Genomic DNA, 20,000 nt, shown 5'->3' with positions numbered 1-20,000 from the left:
TCATTTTAAATCCAAAATGTAAAAAATGTTATAATAAACATAAGATTATATTCTGTCTTAACACCCAACCCTGCTTATAATAGCTATTCAAGTTTTTAATGTGTAGACAAACAACATTCAGAGCATATAATTTCAGATTGGTTCTGAAAATCAGAGCAGGAAATGAATGTCCAATGGGATACGAGTAAAAAATGAAAGCCCCAAAAGTAGACCAATAATTGAATATATCGACAATTTTTTATTTACGTCTTGCCCATTATTTAGGCCCAGGGATCGGCGGAGGGATCGCAATCAACGACAATCGGATCGTCCTCGCTCTCACCATCGCTGCTGGACAGGATCAGGTCCACGATGGTCCAGAAGTCATTGCCCTTCAGCATCTTGTTCACGCGCGGCACGATGGCGTTCTCAATGGTCTCGGAAATAGTGTCCTGGTTGCCATTAATGGCCTTTACCACGATGTTCTCCAGCTGGCTGTTGATGGCGCGGTTGATCTTGCCATTGCCCATGAATCCAGTGATGTCCGACGTCACGGACTCCAGCGAGATGGTGGTCTTCAGAGAGGTGATCTTGGCGGAGCCCCACAGCATGGGTAGCTTGTACTTCAGGGTGCCAGCAATGCGCAGGTTGACCAAATCGAACAACAGCTCTCCGGATCCCTCGTACTCCACGGACAGACCCAGCTGGCGCAGGGCATCGATCAGCGTGTCAGTGCTGTACTTCTGGGCGGTGGTATCGATGTTGCTGAACAGGAAATCGAAGGTAACCTTGCTGGTGATCACGTTCAGCTTGAACTTCTGGATCTTGAATTCATCTAGTCCGGCGATCTTGAGGCGGAACACATGGTTCAAGGTCTCGAAAATGCCCTTCTTGAAGTCCAGGTCGAGCTCGTTGACACGAAGAGGGGCCAGCACCGGAATGCCATACTGTGGCCATCCGCACTCCATCTGCTTCTGGAGCTTGCGGATGAAGCGACGCGCCTGCCAGGACACAATGAACTGGGGGGCAACTAGAGAATAGGTTGCGAATTTGAGTTGGAAACATGGAAAACCGACAGTGCTTCATAAAGCATATACATTATTTGGGAAGACAGCCACTTATTGTCAAGAATCGAACGAATACACGGTTTAATTGAAATGTTTGACCGAGTCTCACCTTCAGCTCCCTCTTGGGGCTCCGCAAACAGATCGATTTCGCCGTTCTGATCCGCCAGCTCCAACAGACGCTGCTCCACCTCGTTGGGCAAAGTGCCGGCGGCACAAACGGCCACCAGGCAGGCCAAGACTACCAGGAAACGCATGCTTGATTGTGGCTTTTAGCAACTAAACTTGCTACTGAATTGGCCAGCCCCTGGCCGGAGTCTTATATACCAAAATCCCCTGCAGACGATAACGCGTAGAAGGTGATACTGAGCGGAGATAGCAGGCGGAATGGGGACTAATTAAAACGTAGATCGTGGACTCGCTTGAATTGCTTTTTATTGGCGGGTGCTGCCTTAGTCTAGCTTCCTGGACTCCACGGCCAACCAGGGAGCGGGAGTGGGGTTGCAGGTGCCAGTGGTGGCGGACAGCAGGCTGAACAGATACCAGATTTTGTGACCCGTGAGATACGTATTGACCAGCGGCACAAAGATCTCCTCGATCTTGGTGCTGATCTGGTCCTGGTTGCCATTGATGAAGGCCGGAACCTCCTTGTCGATCATGTCGTTGATGAACTCATTGATCCTTCCGTTTCCCATAACACCGCCAATGTTCGAGGTTACACCGCCCAAGCCAACGGCGCAGCTGAACTTGTAGATCTTGATGGAGCCAAAGATGAAGGGCATCTTGTACTTGAACTCGCCCTTAATCGACAGATTCTGCAGGCTGAAGGACAAAGGTCCCGAGCTCTCGTAGCGCACAGACAATCCCAGTTGCTTCAGCAGATCCACGAAGGTGTTGGTGTCCAAGTAGTGGGCGCTGGCCTTCAGCTCTGGGAAGTTGAAGTGGAACTGGACCTTCTTGCTGAAGGTGTAGCTGACTTTCATCTTCTTGATCTCCATGCCTTCCAGGCCATCGAAGCGGAAACGCAGGAACTGCAGCAGCGAACTAGGGATAACTATTAGATCCTCTGATTTGATCGTCCCCATTAATTATAACTCACTCGACAACCGACTCGGCCAAGTGGATGCGCAGATCAGCATTGGTATAGGGGTCTAGTGGGGGGATTCCGTATTGGGGCCAACCGCAAGGCATTTGGTTCAGCAGTCCGTTGATGGCCTTCTTGACCGATCCGTTCAAGATCAGACCCTTAGTATCGGGCTTTGCAGCTGTTTGCGGGGAAGTACATTGGAATTAGCCCTCTAACTGGTCAGGTGATGGCTGGGGTCACTTACGATTACGCTCCACCAGTTGGTCCCACTGCTCCTCGGTGAGCAGCTCCACATCGTAGGCTGCTACGCATGCCAAAAGGGCCACAAAAACACAAACGATAGCTTTCATTGTATGGCCACCTGTTTGATTGTCCCAGCCGGTCAGTGGCTTTTATAGCAAAGCTTGGGGATTTGAAGGGCAAGACGAGGGGAAGAGGGCGTTTAACCTGGTTAACAAATACACATGCTAATCGCTGCTTCTGATTAGCAGAGCTGCGATGGACGTAACGCCCGATGTACGATAGGCTTCCGATTTAGCGCGAAGGAATCACATCATTTGACAAAGCAAAAGGAACACTTGTATCGCTTGAGTGGCTTGTTTTGGCCTAATCTCGACGGCCAATTGGCCAATCGAATGTCAATATCACTTATAGAATATATATTGGCTATCATTGCGATCTGGATTATACACAAATAACTGGGCTACCGGGGGTAAAACTGCGTCAGCCATGGCAGCCAGGTGTTGGCGGATTACACTCGATGACCGATTCGTATCACTCAGTGGGGGGAAATTCTTTTGTCTTCGCAGCATTAGTGGCTTTTTTTTACACTTCAGCACCTTAAAGGCGCACTAAAAAGTGATTTACTGCTGATTTGATTAAGATTTTACAATGAGAACTAACACATTTGGTAGACTACTGATTGATAAACGTATTGGGCTAGGACTGGCGTAAGCTTTATGGCCAATAATTCATTAAGAGAGTATTTGACTAGCCATCAGGTCTTAATCGCCTGGATTTCTTTAATAATAGATCCATTCGAAAGACCTTTAAATACCCCAGTCGAGATATCAGCCATAAATCACTCAGTGCACTTAAAATTCATTTGATTGTAAATCCATAAACAAACTTTTCGCAGACTTTAGATCCGCAGAAGTGCGTGGAGTATTTAACCCAAAGCAAATTGTGAAGAAGATTATTATCATACAAAATTATTGAAGTTGGTTTTTAATTTTCATAATTAACTTGTTTTAATGCTTCGTATTGGCTCCAACACCTGCATGACCTTAAAGTAGAAATTAATGGAAAGTTTTCATAAGAACATACTTTTCGTGTATGAGTACTTTAATCGCAAAACAAATGATTTTGGAAAGGGAGTCGCCATAATCTTGTTTCCAAGTCAACCTATCTAACACCTTCTTTTCTAAAAAGCGTTTAGAAAAACACTTTTCGAAACTTCCTAGCCATAACCGTGGGAGACACACCCCAAACAGACTTTGATCTTGACGCTCCTCCACAAGAAGGGAATGTTTGTGCTTTGGTGAAAACTGTCTTTTAGATCTGATAATTTCCTCAGGATAAGTACCTCCATGTATATATAACCAAGAATTAAAATTAAAAAATTGGCCAACCGGGGAATCGGTGGTCGAGATAAGACAGCAATAGGCCATCGATTGAACGCCCGGTGGCTAATCAAATCGTTCCCGAGTATGAAGCCCCTTATCACCACCCCACCTGTAAGGTGGATCGTCTATAAAAAGCGGCTCGTGCGACCGGACGACTGAGTAGTATAAATACCGTAGGTACTACGATCAGTCGGTAGGACTCTCAGTCAAAGCAATAATGAAAATCTTCGTGGCTATTTTGGCTCTTGTGGCCGTTGCCAGTGCGGCTTCCGTGGGCCAGCCCATTGGTGAGTATTCCAGATGACCCAATGTCCAAATGTTTCGCATAACTATCCATTGATTCACTAGATACCCACTCGATCTCCAGCACGATTGTGGATGTGATCGAGGGTATTCAGGAGCAGATGCCCTGTGGCTTCACCGGTCTCGGCATTCCGCCATTGGCTCCCCTTAGAATCGACCATCAGGAAATTAACATCGATACCAGTGCGCTGAAGGCTCAGGGAACCATTGACCACTTCCGCCTCAACGGTCTGAATGAGTTCGACATCGATGAGATGAAGGTCAACGCCATCACCAGCAAGGTGACCTACAAGTTCACTTTCCGCGACGTCAACGTGGACACCCAATACGATTTGAGTGTGCTGCTGAAGAAGTACGGATTCACCATCAACCTGATTGGTGCCGGACATGCCAAGTTCGCCATCAAGGATATGGTTATCTGGGGCACTCTCAAGTACTCCCTGGGTGTGATCAGCGGCAACCTAAAGCTGAAGTCATTGGAGGTCCGCACCCACCTGGGTGAGGTTGACTCCGAGATCGAGGGCATCCTGGGCGATGGCAGCATCAACGAGAAGATGAATGAGTACCTGGCCGAGGCCGTGGAGGTGGCCATCAACGAGAACGAAGATCTGATTGCCGATACCATCGAGAGTATTGCCCTGCCCGCCGTCAACAGCGTTCTGGACGACATCAGCATCGCCGAGGTCATCGCCGGTGCCGGTGGTGGTGAGGGTGGCGAGAAGGAGGTCTGCATTCCCCCCGAGTTCGAGTGGTAAACAAATCGTCGGTCATTAAACAACCGTTTATGAATCAAGAATTCGTCACCTGGCTCTTATTGTGCGGGAGGTTTTTTCTGTGCGGGTGGGTTTTTTGCATCGTATTCGAAAGTTTAAGTGATGTTTTAAAAGACTTAACATATACAACACCTATCATGTTATTTCAAAGGCGGTCTAATCTCAAGTTGTGTCCTATCTGTCATAAAACACTTTGCCAAATTATTTGCCGATTAATAAAGCTACTTCAGCACATACACTGAAAGGAAATTTAGATTCCAAGATTCATGGCTTTGCTGAATGTGATTTCTATAGCGAAGGGAAAAGCTTTAAGCACAGTACTGTAACAACAAAACAAAAGTAAATAAACAATACTTTTAATTTCAGAGGAATACCCCTTATATTTCTTTAAATAGCACTAATCCAAATTAAGGATACATAAAACACTATTCGTAGTTACATATTGTTTACATGATTTTGTATGTACAAACCATGAAAGCATTCACCGTTGGTTTGATACACATACAAGTTTACTTAAAATTAAAATTTCTTAATCTAGACACTAATATTTTTGTTATGTGTACCGATAGATTATCTCAATAGTCGTTTTCCTATATAAGAGCAACGGATTTGGCGAGCTTCGACTAGTGGATATTGTTTGCCAAAAGGGTTAACTAGTGTGCTGTGCTAAAAATGAAGTCTGTATTCCTGATTGCGCTTATCGTGGCCCTGGGCAGCTGTCAAGGTGCCGAAGTTGCCGAGCCTTTGTCAGGTGAGAAATGAGAACATAAAGAAAATGTTATGGAAAATTGAATAATCAAACTCAATTTCCAGCTCAGGGACGCTCTTTCTCCAGTGTGATTGTGGACGGACTGGAGGCATTCAGAGGCGTCCTGCAGAATGGTAGCCCGAAATATGGAGTCCCCGTGATGGCACCCATGCAGGTGGCGAAGAGGTCGTTTGAAATCAACTCGGGAGAATTCAGTGGAACCTTTGGAGTCGAGAACTTTGAGCTGCAGGGTCTCGATGAGTACGAGATTATCACCATGAACATGGACGTGATCAGAAGTCGCTTGACGTTCAACATCAACTTTGCCAGCGTCAACTTCACCACCGATTACGAGGTGGACATGGGCAGTGGCTATCGCATCAAGCGCAATGGCCCTTCCCTCGAGATCTGACATCCACAGATACTACTCACTGGCGTTCACCCAGCTGCGCGTTAAGATATCTGATCTACCCGTGCAATTAATCGCAGATCGAAATTCATACAATTTCAACGCAAATAAAATAAAAAACAAAAAACAATGTACGGGTCAGGAAAATCCATGCAAGAACTGATGAGACGTATCGATGATAAGAACAGAAAACTAATAAGGCAAAATAAATTCTACCTATTACTACCTAAATGCATAATCCAATTTCGGTGGTCAAAAACGTGTGGGTAATAAACCATGTGCGATTGGCTTATTTCTCTGCCCACCAGCAGGTGGAAAACACGCCAAAAACAACTTAGCAATTTGCTTAATCTAATCTCACAGATTAGGCTTATAATAGCATTTCCTTTGCCAATATTGATTAGGCCCTCTAGCTCTTAGCTTTTTATAGCTCTAATTGTACTTTAATTTTTGCATAAACATTACTTATTTTAATTAATTGGTATTGTTTGATTTCCGTTACAATATTTTATTTTATTAACTACGACAGCTTTAACATTATTACATAAAAAAGGGCGAGCAAATAAAAATTATGGGCAGTAGTTAGCCTGCTCCTTATTTTCAATCGCTTTGAAGCAATGTTACTCAGGAGGTTCTGTCCGTGAGACGCCACAGTTATTTATTTATTTATTTGTACGTTGTAGGCAAATGTTATAAACGTATGCCACAGTTAATATAACTGCACAACGACCTTATTTGTATTTTCCAAACATATCTCATTTATGTTGCCTACTTTTCTGCGAGGAACCTTTACATTTATTATGGCGATATTTTCCAGTCCAGTCTGACCAGTCTTCGCTATGAAGTGTTAAAATTTTACTGCATACTTTTCGGTAATATGTATATAAAGAACACAAGGAGTTAAAAAAGTAAAATGTAAAGTGAGTGCGTGGACTTTGTAAAACTATTTATTTGAGTACACAATCACTTTTGTCTATTTATCCACTTTGCTTTGCTGGGATTATGTTCACACATATCCTTAGGAATAACACTGAAAAACCGAGCTCCAAGAATACTGATGATGCTGAGTACTTAATTAACTATAGGAACTGCATCAATATATCACAGTGTACATGTAAAATACAGTCAATTGCAAAGCAAGTAAATACCTACATTTCTTTGGCCACAACTAATAAGAAAAACTCTCTGCAATGATGAAGATATCATTTGAATGAAAATAATTAATATATGTGAACATATTGCAAAGAAGTTCCCAAAATATTTGCTTTGTGTACGCAAACCTATGTTTTTTATTACCATACCCTTGTCAAGGTTATAGCTATGTTTGTTGGCAGCTGATAACAAAAACATGCGAGTGCCATACCACCCAGACAGCTAGACAGACCTTGACAGCGAATGAAGATAGATCAATGGACAATGTGGACAATATGGACAACGTTCTCCGGGCTTAAAAACGTGTTTCACGAAGCTTAGCTGAAACGCAATTCAGATGACATCGAATTCCTAAAACTGTTGGGAACAAATTATTATCATCCGCGAAATCTGGAAGAGCAAAACAAAATCCATAGCAGGAGAAGCCCTATGAAGCTTATCAGTTTCCCGGGAGAATCGAACATCCCACTGCTAATCAAAACGTGCCTGGTGCTCCCATCAATTAGTTCAAAAATACCATTCATTGAGTGCGGAGGCTTGAAATTAATATCAATAAAACGCGATGCTGAAGTATATTCCCTTACTTTTAGTAGCCCAGGTTAGGAACGCCTTAAGTTATTTCATGTTCTATTAGCAAACATAAAAATTAACTTTTGTTGAATAGCTCCTAGTAGTGGCTGCCAAGCCCACTAATCCACGACTCTTTAATTCCGACGATCCAGTGCAAAGGGAGTTGGAAAGGCAGGCCAAGGCGGAGACAGTCCAACTGCTGAACTCGCTGTTCCGATCTCAAATCGCCTACTTCTCCGAGGTGAAGGCCGCTCTCAATCCACAGACCAAGCGATTCCAAGACATCTCTCTTTATATAACGCGCCTAGCCCAAGCGATTGCTGAGCAGGAGCTGGACAGAAAGGATCAGCTGTGGCAGAACATTTTCGAAGAGGTAAATCTATCTTCAAATGTATTCGTAAAGTAGTTAAACTGATAATACCCCCTTTGCAGTTCAAGGACTCTCCTCTGCTGATAAACAAGGAATCCGAGACAGGCCTCACTGACCTGCAATATAAGGCTGTCTTGACCGGCCAGAAGCTGCAGGATATATCCACCAGGTTCGTGAAAGATGTGGCCGACTACTTCTGGGAAATGACCAAGATTAGTGGCCAAGTCGTTGGCAATGGGATAGCGAACCAGAACGAATAGTAACTCGCAATAAACCATTAATGAATTAATCGAACGGTACGTCTTATTTCGCATAATTATTCCAGCAACGTAGCCACAAATTTATTGACAAGCCCACACCAAGGCGAATCGACGCACTTAAATTTCCAAATTTGAATTTTCCGTTGGCACACTTAATCGATAGTGTGTTGGAAAATAGCGGAACTACCACGCTTTAACGGTTTATCACAGATTTCTATGGTTAAATTTTAAGTGTGATTCAAAACTTATTTGCTCTTAAGATTGTAAGTATATTTTTGTTTTTATTTCGAAATAGTAGCTCATCATCATAAAATGTGTTCATACATTTTGTCAACCACTGTATCGAAAGCGAAACGCCTGCTGTAGAATGATAAATTCATAAACACCCATCACGAATGCGTGAATCATTCGAAGCGACATCCAAATTTGGACATATTATGAGTTAATTGCAAAAACGCAAAAGCTCTTCCGATTTGGCACTTCATTTGCTGCATTTTCCGCTGTCGATTTAAAACGAAATAAGTTAGCGAAATAGCAGCGAGAACAAGGTGTTGTGCAATTGCAATTGAAATAGCAAACGCCAGCAAAGTGCAAGATATTTTTAATGCAATTTGCTTTAAAAATAAACGCGCACTTCGTGGGTAAACGGGGGCGGCCCCAAAGGGGGAGTGGCAATGTGGCAGGGGCAGACGACGGACACGCATGCCTTCCACTCTGCCGGTTGCTGCACATGTGTCGCTGATATTTGAAAATCCGCTCTTGTACACAGGGAAAAAAGATATTCAAATTTAAATTCATAATTCCTTATATATAAAAAAGTATTTTTTTTCCAACTCGGACTCATTGGTATCTGTGTCTTTTTGGAGAGCCGAACACAAATTTGTGTTTAGAATTGTTACAAATTTATACCTTATTAAAATTAAAGTACTTTCAATTTATCTAAAAGTCATTATTAATTATTTAACTTATTTATTTAACTATTAAAAGACGATATAAGGTTAAAAGAATTCCCTAAACATGTATTGTAGTTTATTTATTTCCAATCAATTAAGTAATGTTGAAAGATGGTGTTTCTAGCGTTTTGTGTTGACTGAATAAGGATCGCAAAACCACCAGCTCAGCAGGCAAATTTTTTCCAGTGCAAAGGCGGCATGTTTGTGTGGGCTCATACGTGTATTTGTGGCCCCAATGGCATCTCCATGTCATGCTCTCGAGCGTATCGACGCAAACAGTTTCCACTTCCGAATGACACAGACAAAAGCCATATCAAACGGCGATTCGAAAAACACAAAACACAAAAAAATGATATGCGAATGACAGTGGCAAACAGTTCGCTCAAAAGTCCGCCAGTCAATATTATTTGACAATTAAAAGAAAACAAACAATCGTTGCCCGAGGCGAAAAAGCAATAAAGACAGCAGGCTAAACCGCCGACAGATAAGAGGTCACCATTCAGATGAGATTGTTCAATTTGAAATTGGAGGGCAGGTGCAAAAGTTTCGAGCTACCTGTCTGCGATTTCAGCTTTTGGCTGATGAATATTCACAAAAGAAAAGATAACAATGTTTACAGCTACTTATGACTGGTGCTATCTTTAAGATACGAGGGTCGTTTGATAAGTCCGTGACTTTTTGTATTTGCCGCGCACCTGCTCTAAATACAACACTGCTCCTGTCAGCAGTTATCGATTAACAGCTGACTGTAAAATTTTGAGAAAGCTGCGTTTTTTGGTTTGCGTTTTATAGGCATTGAAAGCAGACGATCTCGTGAATTTTAACGTCCATCAGGACAATGCACGGGTGCACACGTGTGTAGTCAGCATGGCAAAATTTCATAAATTGGGCTACGAACTGCTACCCCATCCAGCATATTCTCCAGATTTAGCCCCCTGTGACTATTTTTTGTTTCCAAACATGAAGAAATGGCTCGGCGGTAAGAGATTCGGGTCAAATGAAGAGGTCATCACAGAAACAAACGACTATTTTGAGGGCCTTGAGAAAACCTATTATTTGGAAGGAATAAAAAAATTGGAAAAACGCTGGACTAAATGTATAGAGCTAAAAGGAGATTATGTTGAGAAATAAAACGCTTCTTTGACGAAAAAAATATATTTTATTCAAAAAGTCACGGACTTATCAAACGACCCTCGTAGCAATAAATGCTTATACCGTTCACAAAAGCAACTCAATTAAGCAACTCAAAGATAAGGATCTGAATAATGTTACAAATAGGTATCATATATATTCTTTATTAATATCATCGTAGATTAATATGCAATTAAAGTGGCATTAAGATATAGATAACTACGTAAAAATGAGAAAGAAACCAAAAGAAAATACGAACTGGGTCGTAGAAGGCGCATAGCCATGAACTTTCACAAAATAATCGTGTAATTATTAAATATTGTATACTTAAATCGCAAAATAATCGACTCGAGCATGAGTCATCTTGAGAACGAATTAATGGACCCACCACTTTGCCAAAGGGTAGACCAACAAGAAATTCGTTTGGGGCTAATTGCAATCGCTTTAATGGGGAGTCGCAAGCCATTTGAGATAAGAGAGGAAATTTGTTTTTCACTACCGCCAGCGGCATTTCAGTTGACTGCTGTTGTTGTTCTTATTGCTGTTGTAGTTGTTGTTTTTAGGGCCGGCTATTACTTGGCTATTTACAAACAAACAGACAACTCGCCTTTGTGTTTGTATAAACACCGCGAACAATCGAACGAGAATTCCAGGTAGGTTATTTATGTTCAGCGGTTGCTGAACACCCCCCAATGAAATTATCAATTTGTAGTAAAATTGCCATTGATATGCTGATATCGTGTAATCGATTTACTATTTATGTTCTGCTGAAGAACCTCACTGCACACCCTGTCTATTGTTTATGGATCCCCATTTATAGCTGCATATGCTAATTTTGGATGGCACATGTAGCCCCACACAATAGTACGCAGATTACAGAATATTTTACACATATTTGGCGGCCATTGTTGCCGAAATTTGTCTAATATATCAAGACCTTAGCCTCATTTGCTACCAAACTCACTGAAGAAGCAGAAAATTCTATATGATATTTATAAATCCCATTTGTAAATAATCAGCATTTATTCTTGAAAGCCTTTTAAATATGTAACTAAAGTTTGATTTGCGAAAAGTTCAACGACATCTTAAGCACTTAAATGTGGTTTACGACTGGAAGTGATTTTGGTGAGTCAGCAGCTTACAATATTAAGGGCACTTTTGGTGCAAGCGCTCTTAACCAAAACAGGCATTACGTTCTGAGATCTGAGATTATATCGATTCACTCAGATTATTAAATAGTAAGCTGCTCTTGGGTTATTTATGCTATAAAGCTTCCAAAACGATATCAATCGGATAGGTTAAGGAACAGGTAGCACAGAATTTCGTTTATTTATTTTCGTTAGATACTTTGACCTTCTCGATTTAATGGACACCGTTACCGAAACCTATAAATAGGCATTTGGAACGGGAAAACGGCAGCCAGAGTCCACCGAAAGCATCGTTCATCACGCTGACAGCGAATTAGAATCGGTATTCGGTTTTCGGTATACGATATAGTTACATTTGTATATATATATATATATATGTACATATATTGGACCGATCGTGCCCGTGTTGCGGGTCAATGCCAATAAGAAAGTCGCGTGCAAAACGGTTTACGAGATCGTACGCTCGTATTCTCTGGTTTCATATCTGGTTTGCACGGCACAGAGTGGAGTATTCATGAGGCCGCTGCCGTTGCCGCTGCCGCCGCCTCTGACAATTTTGTTTACATTTTTGGTGAGCCTTTTGTTGTTGCTGCCTCTGCCAGAGATTTTCTAATAAACCATTTCAGGAACCGGTTTTCGGTTTGATTTCGTGAACGGTTTTCAGTTTTCAGTATTCAGTTTTGCTGCCTGCCACAAAGAGGAAGAGGGCATCAAATTTCAGTCCCCGCATACACACACACACACACACACACACACACATTCAACGATATGCTGAAAATTGGGCAGGAAAGCTTGTTTTAAACAAAAAGCGAAGCTCTTTCTTCACGGCGAACACAACGCAACACAACATAGCACAACAACAGCGACAACACTTTCAATGGCCCCGCTGCGATCCGCTTGAATGGGCATTTTGGCAACAATAATCCTCGCACGGGGGTTGGTGTTGCCTCATAGATTTTCGGTCAGAGATTAGCATAAAGCACTCCAAACAAAGGCAACCACAAGTCCAGACGCTGGCGATAAGGAGGACAATGAAGGTGTGGATACAATTGCAGCGATAAACATGTTTAATCAAAGGATTTCCATCTGTTCCCGCCGACTTCACACTCAATGGACCCAGTCAGTCCATCCAAAGTCACGATAGACTCCGCTTCCCGACTCCGAAATACCTTTTCCCTGTGTGCTTGCATAATTTATAGCACATTTAGTTGCTCATCATTTCTGGGGCACACCTCGAATGCTCCATTAAGCCCACTGACCTTAGAGCAAAAGTTGAGAACTTGCAAGCAAAGCATTTCCTTGTTATGGTGAATAAATTAGCAAGCCATTAAAAACAAACGAAATATATAACAAGAGTATGGTTTTATTTGGCATTTAGCATTTAAACATTTTACGTTCAAACCCCTACTTTAATTGGTTTTCCGGTATAACATTTGTGCAGCTGCTTTCCAGCAGTTGAGCGTTGAAATATTTCCATTAAAATCGTTTAAAGTAAAAAAGGTTTGAACTTTTTAAAAGAATATATGCAATATTAATCAAATTTATTAGAAGTGAAAATCACATATTTAACAGAGAACGTAACGCCCCCAAAATTTGGATACACGTTGTACTAACAGGTGGAAATGACCATATATTAGTTTTTTACAATTAGGGTAATTCTTATTGTCATTTAATAGGAAGGTAAACATCCAATATTTTATGCAATCACGTAGTACAAACAGGTGGACAAACAAGAATTCTGATTGCAATGCCAATAGCAGCAACAGCTTCACCATTCAAAGGCTAAGCCGTAGTGTAACTTATTGTAATCATTAGAACTAGTTGCACTAATAGCCCTCCATTAGACTCACCTTCAATGCAGACCACATGGTCCCGGATGGACTGGGCTATCTGGGCATCGGCCATGGGCAGGAGATCGATCAGTTCGTATATGGCATAGATGGATGGGTGGACGCTCTCGAAACGCTGGATCTCCTGCCGGATGGCCAGCGAGTTGCTGATGAGCGGCTGGGGAGGATGGGCCACCAGGATGGATGCCGATGCTGATGATGATGCTGATGCTGATGGCGCTCCGGAGGCGGAGGCTGCAACTGTAGGCGTGGCATAGTTATGGCGCTGCGGGGGCGGCAACTGGTTCTGATGGGGATTCTGCAGCTGATTGTGGACCTGCTGTGGATGCGGATGCGAGAGCGCGTGCGGATGCGAATGCGGATGATAGTTACTCATGGCGGGGGCGGTGAAATCGAGAGTTAGCTAAGTTTTTAATTAACTTAATTTACTGGCACACACACTCGACACGCACACGGCACACACACGCACGTACACTACAAAATTGCGATGGCACAATTTTCCCAAACGAACAACATTTTCCAATAACAACAATCAGGGCAATAATGCGCTAACTCGGCCGATTTTGGAGTCGCAGTTTTCAGTTCACTAGATCGATTTTGCACCTGCACAAACAATCAAAACACTATTGTTTACGCTATTACAGTACACAATTAAATGGCATTTTATATGCTTTGTTTTCTGTAGAGTTATTTTGAACTTTTCTGCGATTTTCCCGATTCAAGCGCTTTGATTTGACAGCCAAAAGGCGAAAATTTACTACGAAACCAACAGAAAAGTCCGAGAATTTACGTCGAGCGCAGCCGAGTATGTAAAAGTATGTAGTTGGTGCGAGGCGTTCCACAACAAACTGTGGAAGAAGAGCAGGTACAGTGGTCACTCTGCAAAGCCAACTTCCAATAATTAAAATAAGTGGTTCAATTTTAATTGGTCAGATTTTGTACTTTGAAAGTGCAAGCAATGGTTAAATGCCATTCATATGTTCCCTAACAGTACACAAACATGTATTTACTGAATGTTTTTCTGATTTAACATTTATGGAGCTTGCACTGTACTATGAAGTTTAAAGGAAATACCAAAAACGCCAACAAGAGAAATCACCGTAATACACAAAAATACTACATTTGCTTGGTTTAGTATCGATAGTAAACATAATATAAAACAAATTAGTTCTTTAAAAATACATATATCTGTAAAGATTCTAAGCTATTTTTATAAATACTGATTTAAGCAATTTAAAAAATAAATATCTTACTTAAAATGCTAGTCCTTATTAGAGACCGCTAGGTTCTTATTAGAAATAAATCCGTTACACCCCCAACAGCAACTCTGAAGTCATCGATAGCCACCGGTTGCTTATCGATAAGCCCATGCACTGCATGTCGTAATCGTAATTTGTTAAAGAACACATTTAATTAATTAAAACTCTACTAAAATGGCACAAAGCAGGCTGGAAAAGATTGGCACAATCTTCACCAGGTATTTACCTATCTGCGAAATATCTGTACAACTCATAAACACCAGAGTTTTGCAGAGTTCAGGGCCTCCTACGCGGTGGAGCTATGAAAACCGAGGATAAACCCATTTGGTACGATGTTTACGCCGCCTTTCCCCCAAAATTGGAGCCCAAATTCGACAGACCGGCTCCCGAGATCCCAGTGCGCAAGATATTTTATGCAGAGGATGTTGTCCGAGCGTATGTTATTCACTGACAACTGGGCATATCCTAAAATTAACCTAAACTTATATTCGAACAGGAAGCTTCATAAAGAAAATAGACCCCAGGAAACGATATCCCTGTTTGACCACAGGCGCAGCACGCAGTCGCAGCAATTCGTCAACATCTACCAGGACCTAAAAGCACAAGGAGCTCTCGATGAGCAAAGGATCTACGAGACCGCACTGGATCTCTTGGCGGAGCAGCGACAGCAGGCCCGCCTGGAGGCTACCCCAGAGGAATCCCTGCCAGAGCAGGATGCGGAGTCCAAGTCCCAGCTACTGAGCGACTTCAAGGACGCGGTGGTAAGCCAACAGACCACGTCGTCACCTCCGCCACCTGCTCCCAAGGGAAAAAAGGAAGCGAACGTGGGCATTAACATAGACAGCTTGTTCAAGGATTAGTCGGAACATCTTTTATAAACTTAAAATAAACTTGTTATATGTAAATCAAACGGCCAGGGCATCATTTTGGGACTCGTGGCTGAGTTGCGTTTGCAGGTTTGACAGCTTGTTTTTCAGCACCTGCACGCCCATGACCACGATATTCTCGGGCTTAAGGGCCCCGGAGGATTCGACGTTGAAGAAGAACTTGTTTGGCTTGGCTTCCCAGTTGTAGGGCGCCTCGTACTGGTCGTCCTCCAGTTCGGTGTGCTCGCTCTTGGGCCACTCATCAGGTTTGGGATATAAAGTGTGTCGCATGGAGTTGTCGGGGTCGTACTCAAAGCACACGCCGGCCGTGGGATTCCACTTGGCGTGCTCCTTGCCAAATCCCTTTTTGGCGTAGGCGCGCAGCTTCAGCTCCTGCCCCTTGCGCAGCTTGATTATGAGAATCTCGTCATTGCTTTCGCCGTACTCGTTGTCCTCCTCACCCTGGTTGCGGGACGTCACCGGCAGGACCTTAGCATTGCTCGATTTGAGATCGGCGGTGGTCACGTGGCGCGTTTGCTCCTCGCTGCACTTGACGTCCAGGGTGAACTCCACACTGCACTCGGGGCAGAAGTCCAGGCAGATGCAATCACGGGTGTACTGCAGCCGCTCCACGACGTCGTCGGAGATCAGCGGGATCAGGCCGATCCGGTGGGCCAGAAACTCATCCGAGAGTACCGTAGAGTTGGCCTCCAGTTGCACCCAGTCGATGGCCAGCGTCGGCGTCTCCGCGATGAACACTCGCCGCAGACTGTTGGCCACGCTTAATTCCGTGTCCTCCAGGACGAACTTCACGTTGTCGTCCGTAAGCTCGGTTATCTGCACGGACGGCTGGTTGGCGTACGGCATAGCAGTTTTGTTTTGATGAAATTAAAGGAAGTCACGAAAAAAATAAACCCGCTCAGTGAAAAGAAAGCGATGGAAGTGCAGCGATAATAGCCGGCAACAAGGCTACCGATATCGATTGTTGTTCTCAGTTCGGATAGAAAAGCTGGCCTTATAGCTGGATTTTAAATCTGTTTGAAAAAATGAGTTCATATTTTTAATATATTGGATAAACACACATTTTTTTAAATATTTCCTGAAATTAAGAAAACTTAATTAAATTACGAGAGACATCAACATTTTTGCAGGGACAGCTGATAAGCTGGCGAGCGTATAGCGACCTTCAGATAACATATAGCTATTTGATACGAAACTCAGTTCCACCTCTGATTTTGTGCCTGTGAGAATGTTGCGCCTGTTGAGTAAACGTTTGTATTGCAAGATTGCAACAAAATCGAATGAAAAGGCCTCTAAACTGGACTTTAAGCAGCTGACGCATTCCACCAAGGTGCCACAGACACCAGTGGACGCGAAGTTTCCCGACACCAGCTCCTCCGAAATCCAGATCGACACGAAAACCATACAGTTGCTGGAGCGGCTGTCGCTGGTGGATCTGGATAGCGAACGGGCGCTTGCCACGCTGAAGAGCAGCATCCAGTTCGCAGACAAGATTGCCCACATCAACACGGAGCACGTGCGTCCACTGTACACGGTGCTGGAGCAGCAGCAGCTCCAGTTACGCAACGACCAGGTGACCGAGGGTGACTGCCGGACGGAAGTGCTCCGTAACGCCAAGGTGACGGACGAGGATTACTACGTTTCGCCGCCGGGCAACATTCCGCTGGAGCAATGAGCCGGATACAGCGATGCTTCACGTCCCTGGCTTCCGCTGGTTTCTTTCGCACCCGGGAAGATAATAAATTGGAGCTACTCAGTCATGGAAGGAAATACGCCAAGCTGCTGCAACAGCATTGGACACGACTCCGTCCCCTGGCTGCTCACCTGGGGCTCACGAACGAAGCTAATAATCCATTAAACATCCACCGTTTTTCCTTTCCACAAAGCCAGCAATTCCGTAATAATTTCCAAAAACTCCTCAAAGATCATCCTCGAAAGGCCAAATGTCCCACTCTTCTGAAACACCAGAGCACTTGTTCCGCTCCCAATAGCAATTCCCTATTTGGGGTACAGGGTCCCTCCCTACTTTTAACCACGGACTTCCTAGTAGAACCACATCGCGCCCTGGAGCACTTTTACAACATGCAGCGGGAGAGCAAGATCTGGTGGATGCGAATTTCCTCGAATCCCAGTCGCTACCGCATTGTTCCTTGCGATTTGGGAGAGGATCTTAATCCCAAAGACTATCAAGCCATCGATATACGGTCCAGCTACGGTGAAGCAGGTGAAGTGACCGTGGAACAACTGAGTCTGGTGAGAATAGAGGACGACAAAGACTTTCGGTTGCCCGATGCGCGCACTGGTGAAACTGTACAGCCGACTGTCATTCGGTCTGTGATAGAGCTGGACACCGCGACCTGCGGTAAGTGGTCATCATAACTATCTTGGAAAACCTTTCTATATCATCGTTCATTAGCTCTGCTTCTGGATGGCTGCGATCATGGCCGGGACTCGCAATCCCTGCTCTTACACCGCGTCCTGGCGCCGTATCAATGTGGCATCGCCTGTGTGGAAAGTGATTCCGAGCTCTCGGCGGACTTGGCTGATCTTTGCCTGCACCTGAGGCATGTTCTCAACCACGCGGGTCTTCGCCTAGGAGAGGGGATTGGATTTTTTTCCACTAAGAACGTTTCTCATTTAGCAGAGCACTTGCTGGAAACGGATATGCTGGGCATACCATATACACTTGTTATAAACGGGCAAACGCTTAAGAACGGACTGATGCAGTTGCGCAGCCGGGACACAAGGCTGGCGGAGACCATACATATAAGCGATGTACCGGACTATTTATTCAATATATTTAAAAACTGAAAACAACCAGACTACATAAAGTCGCAGAGGTATTGGCGGACATTAAAGCCCACCACCTTACCGATCTGCAGAACAAACTCCAAGCCGATGGTGCACTGCAGCTTAGCAGACCCGTCCATTATGTTCTGTTCGCCGGAGACAAAGCTGAGCAGCTTGAGGTGCACCAAGGTGGAGATCTGGGAGAGAAGGTTGCAGGTCAGACCTACTTTTTCCTCTAAAATGGCGTAGAAAATGGCCAGCAAGCGGTCGATGCTGAAGGATTTAGGTCCCAAAGTGGTGGACATTTTCTCCGTGGTCTGAAAGGCATCGAAATAAGCAAATAGCCTCGTCGATTGAGATTGAGTAACCCACCTTGGCTCTGGCGTTGACCGTCTGCATACGCTTGCGCTGTTTTCCATGGTGCTTAACGAACAACCGCTTGTCCTGATTGGCGGCATTGTGGCTGGCCAGAAAAGCGGCGATCAGCAAGTACTTGGCATAGTAGGGAAGCTCCAGCGACTGCGCCAACTTGCGAACGCTCTGATCTTCAATAGCGGTGAAATCTTCAGTTTCCTCCGCGGATTTTTCAATTCGCATATAGATCTGGGTTAAGGCGGAACGGAGAGGCCCAGCTATATGCCGCCAAAGTCGAGAGATGTCCGTGGCGTCCACAGTGCCGTCCAGTACTGGCTCTAAGTAAATGGACAGACACTTCCTGGCCGTCAGCTGGAGCTCCGGAACATCGCGACAGGCTTTGTAAAAGACGCTTAGAAAAAGATTTAGGTAGTTGTTGTAGAAGTCTTCGGTCACGGCTTCCTGACAAATCTCCAGACGCTTTTTATCCTGGGCAAACTGTTCCAGCAGTTGATTTCGCACCAGCTCAAAATCAGATCCCAGGATGCGCTGCGTTTCCGCTTTGTTGTACTGCGCCAAGTGCAGGCAGATGATTTCACCAAGTCCGGTCTTATTATAGAACTTCTCAAATGGAAGCTGGGACAGAAGAATAACGCACAGATTCAGATTGGTCAGCTCCTGCAACCGGAGCAGAACGGGCAACACATTGGCATCCATGTCCCGCAGACGTTCCGCGTTATCCACGGCGATGAGAAAACCCTGAGCCTCCGCACGTGGAGCAGCGTACCGACGCAGCTGCTCCACGAAGTCCAGCATGTTGTCAACCTTTACAGAATCACCTTGTCCCGGTGCCAGCGAGTCTAAGAGTATCTCTAGCATGATCTTGGTGGTGTAGCACTCGATGGCATTTAAATGTGCTGTGCGGACTTTCTGCCGTTTTCCACATTCCTTAAGAAAAGCTCTGGTCAGAGCTGTTTTGCCGGTTCCACTGTGCCCGAAAAGGTAAATTGCCGAGGGATATGCCTCACTGTAATCTCCTATCAGCTCGCCCAGCGTTTCAATGGCCGCCTCCCGACAGGGAAACAGCGGCTCCAAGGTGGAGCAGATGGATTCCATGTGTGTTTTTTTCTCCTCAGATTAGTGATATACCCGGAGGCAAAGATAAATTATTTAAAGAACTTCCCAAAGGAAAAATACTTAGTTGGTATAATAAATAACAAACAAAATTATGGGCTAGCCAATTTGTTATTAAAAAGTTGTTTACAAGCAATAGTTTCAGTTTAGTATG

The 20,000-nt window shown here is 44.1% G+C and overlaps 11 protein-coding genes across 11 annotated transcripts in view; 6 read left to right on the top strand and 5 right to left on the bottom strand.

Annotated features, from left to right (window-relative positions):
- LOC122615788 (centaurin-gamma-1A) overlaps nt 1-14,261 on the bottom strand; it is a 54,324-nt gene extending 40,063 nt beyond the window's left edge. The window contains exon 1 of the mRNA XM_043790899.1: nt 13,423-14,261. Coding sequence (XP_043646834.1) covers nt 13,423-13,798 — 376 coding nt within the window. The 5' untranslated portion in view covers nt 13,799-14,261. The remainder of the gene's footprint in view (nt 1-13,422) is intronic.
- On the bottom strand, nt 219-1,344 carry LOC122615804. Its single transcript, XM_043790935.1, has 2 exons — nt 1,156-1,344; nt 219-1,009 (listed from the first exon to the last, which is right to left on the bottom strand). Exons 1-2 carry the CDS (start codon nt 1,298-1,300, stop codon nt 261-263), a joined length of 894 nt encoding a protein of 297 aa, XP_043646870.1. The 5' UTR covers nt 1,301-1,344; the 3' UTR covers nt 219-260.
- On the bottom strand, nt 1,461-2,515 carry LOC122615813. The gene is made up of 3 exons (XM_043790947.1): nt 2,375-2,515; nt 2,143-2,308; nt 1,461-2,087 (listed from the first exon to the last, which is right to left on the bottom strand). The coding sequence occupies exons 1-3, from the start codon at nt 2,478-2,480 to the stop codon at nt 1,496-1,498; spliced, it is 864 nt and encodes a 287-aa protein (XP_043646882.1). The 5' UTR covers nt 2,481-2,515; the 3' UTR covers nt 1,461-1,495.
- Nucleotides 3,893-4,854, top strand: LOC122615820. The gene is made up of 2 exons (XM_043790960.1): nt 3,893-4,042; nt 4,104-4,854. The coding sequence occupies exons 1-2, from the start codon at nt 3,973-3,975 to the stop codon at nt 4,811-4,813; spliced, it is 780 nt and encodes a 259-aa protein (XP_043646895.1). The 5' UTR covers nt 3,893-3,972; the 3' UTR covers nt 4,814-4,854.
- On the top strand, nt 5,442-5,991 carry LOC122611746. Its single transcript, XM_043785038.1, has 2 exons — nt 5,442-5,582; nt 5,645-5,991. Exons 1-2 carry the CDS (start codon nt 5,504-5,506, stop codon nt 5,989-5,991), a joined length of 426 nt encoding a protein of 141 aa, XP_043640973.1. The 5' UTR covers nt 5,442-5,503.
- LOC122615836 lies at nt 7,581-8,369 on the top strand. The gene is made up of 3 exons (XM_043790984.1): nt 7,581-7,738; nt 7,805-8,083; nt 8,143-8,369. The coding sequence occupies exons 1-3, from the start codon at nt 7,703-7,705 to the stop codon at nt 8,338-8,340; spliced, it is 513 nt and encodes a 170-aa protein (XP_043646919.1). The 5' UTR covers nt 7,581-7,702; the 3' UTR covers nt 8,341-8,369.
- A 477-nt stretch (nt 14,262-14,738) lies between the features above and the next one.
- LOC122622664 (probable 28S ribosomal protein S23, mitochondrial) lies at nt 14,739-15,591 on the top strand. The gene is made up of 3 exons (XM_043801299.1): nt 14,739-14,899; nt 14,955-15,116; nt 15,178-15,591. Exons 1-3 carry the CDS (start codon nt 14,856-14,858, stop codon nt 15,539-15,541), a joined length of 570 nt encoding a protein of 189 aa, XP_043657234.1. The 5' UTR covers nt 14,739-14,855; the 3' UTR covers nt 15,542-15,591.
- LOC122622658 (DNA-directed RNA polymerase II subunit RPB3) lies at nt 15,587-16,488 on the bottom strand. The gene has a single exon (XM_043801285.1). It carries the CDS (start codon nt 16,412-16,414, stop codon nt 15,587-15,589), a length of 828 nt encoding a protein of 275 aa, XP_043657220.1. The 5' UTR covers nt 16,415-16,488.
- A 198-nt stretch (nt 16,489-16,686) lies between these two features.
- LOC122615488 (glutamyl-tRNA(Gln) amidotransferase subunit C, mitochondrial) lies at nt 16,687-17,243 on the top strand. The gene has a single exon (XM_043790414.1). It carries the CDS (start codon nt 16,797-16,799, stop codon nt 17,241-17,243), a length of 447 nt encoding a protein of 148 aa, XP_043646349.1. The 5' UTR covers nt 16,687-16,796.
- Nucleotides 17,240-18,379, top strand: LOC122615479 (DNA polymerase subunit gamma-2, mitochondrial). Its single transcript, XM_043790402.1, has 2 exons — nt 17,240-17,930; nt 17,985-18,379. Exons 1-2 carry the CDS (start codon nt 17,240-17,242, stop codon nt 18,377-18,379), a joined length of 1,086 nt encoding a protein of 361 aa, XP_043646337.1.
- LOC122615465 (origin recognition complex subunit 5) lies at nt 18,336-19,990 on the bottom strand. Its single transcript, XM_043790392.1, has 2 exons — nt 18,731-19,990; nt 18,336-18,675 (listed from the first exon to the last, which is right to left on the bottom strand). The coding sequence occupies exons 1-2, from the start codon at nt 19,826-19,828 to the stop codon at nt 18,391-18,393; spliced, it is 1,383 nt and encodes a 460-aa protein (XP_043646327.1). The 5' UTR covers nt 19,829-19,990; the 3' UTR covers nt 18,336-18,390.
- Between the last annotated feature and the right edge of the window lie 10 nt (nt 19,991-20,000).

The sequence above is a fragment of the Drosophila teissieri genome, chromosome 2L, assembly GCF_016746235.2.
Source record: "Drosophila teissieri strain GT53w chromosome 2L, Prin_Dtei_1.1, whole genome shotgun sequence".
Classification (NCBI taxonomy): Eukaryota; Metazoa; Arthropoda; class Insecta; order Diptera; family Drosophilidae; genus Drosophila; species Drosophila teissieri.
The sequence above is the reverse complement of the archived record's forward strand: the minus strand, read 5'-3'. Positions and strand labels throughout refer to the sequence as shown.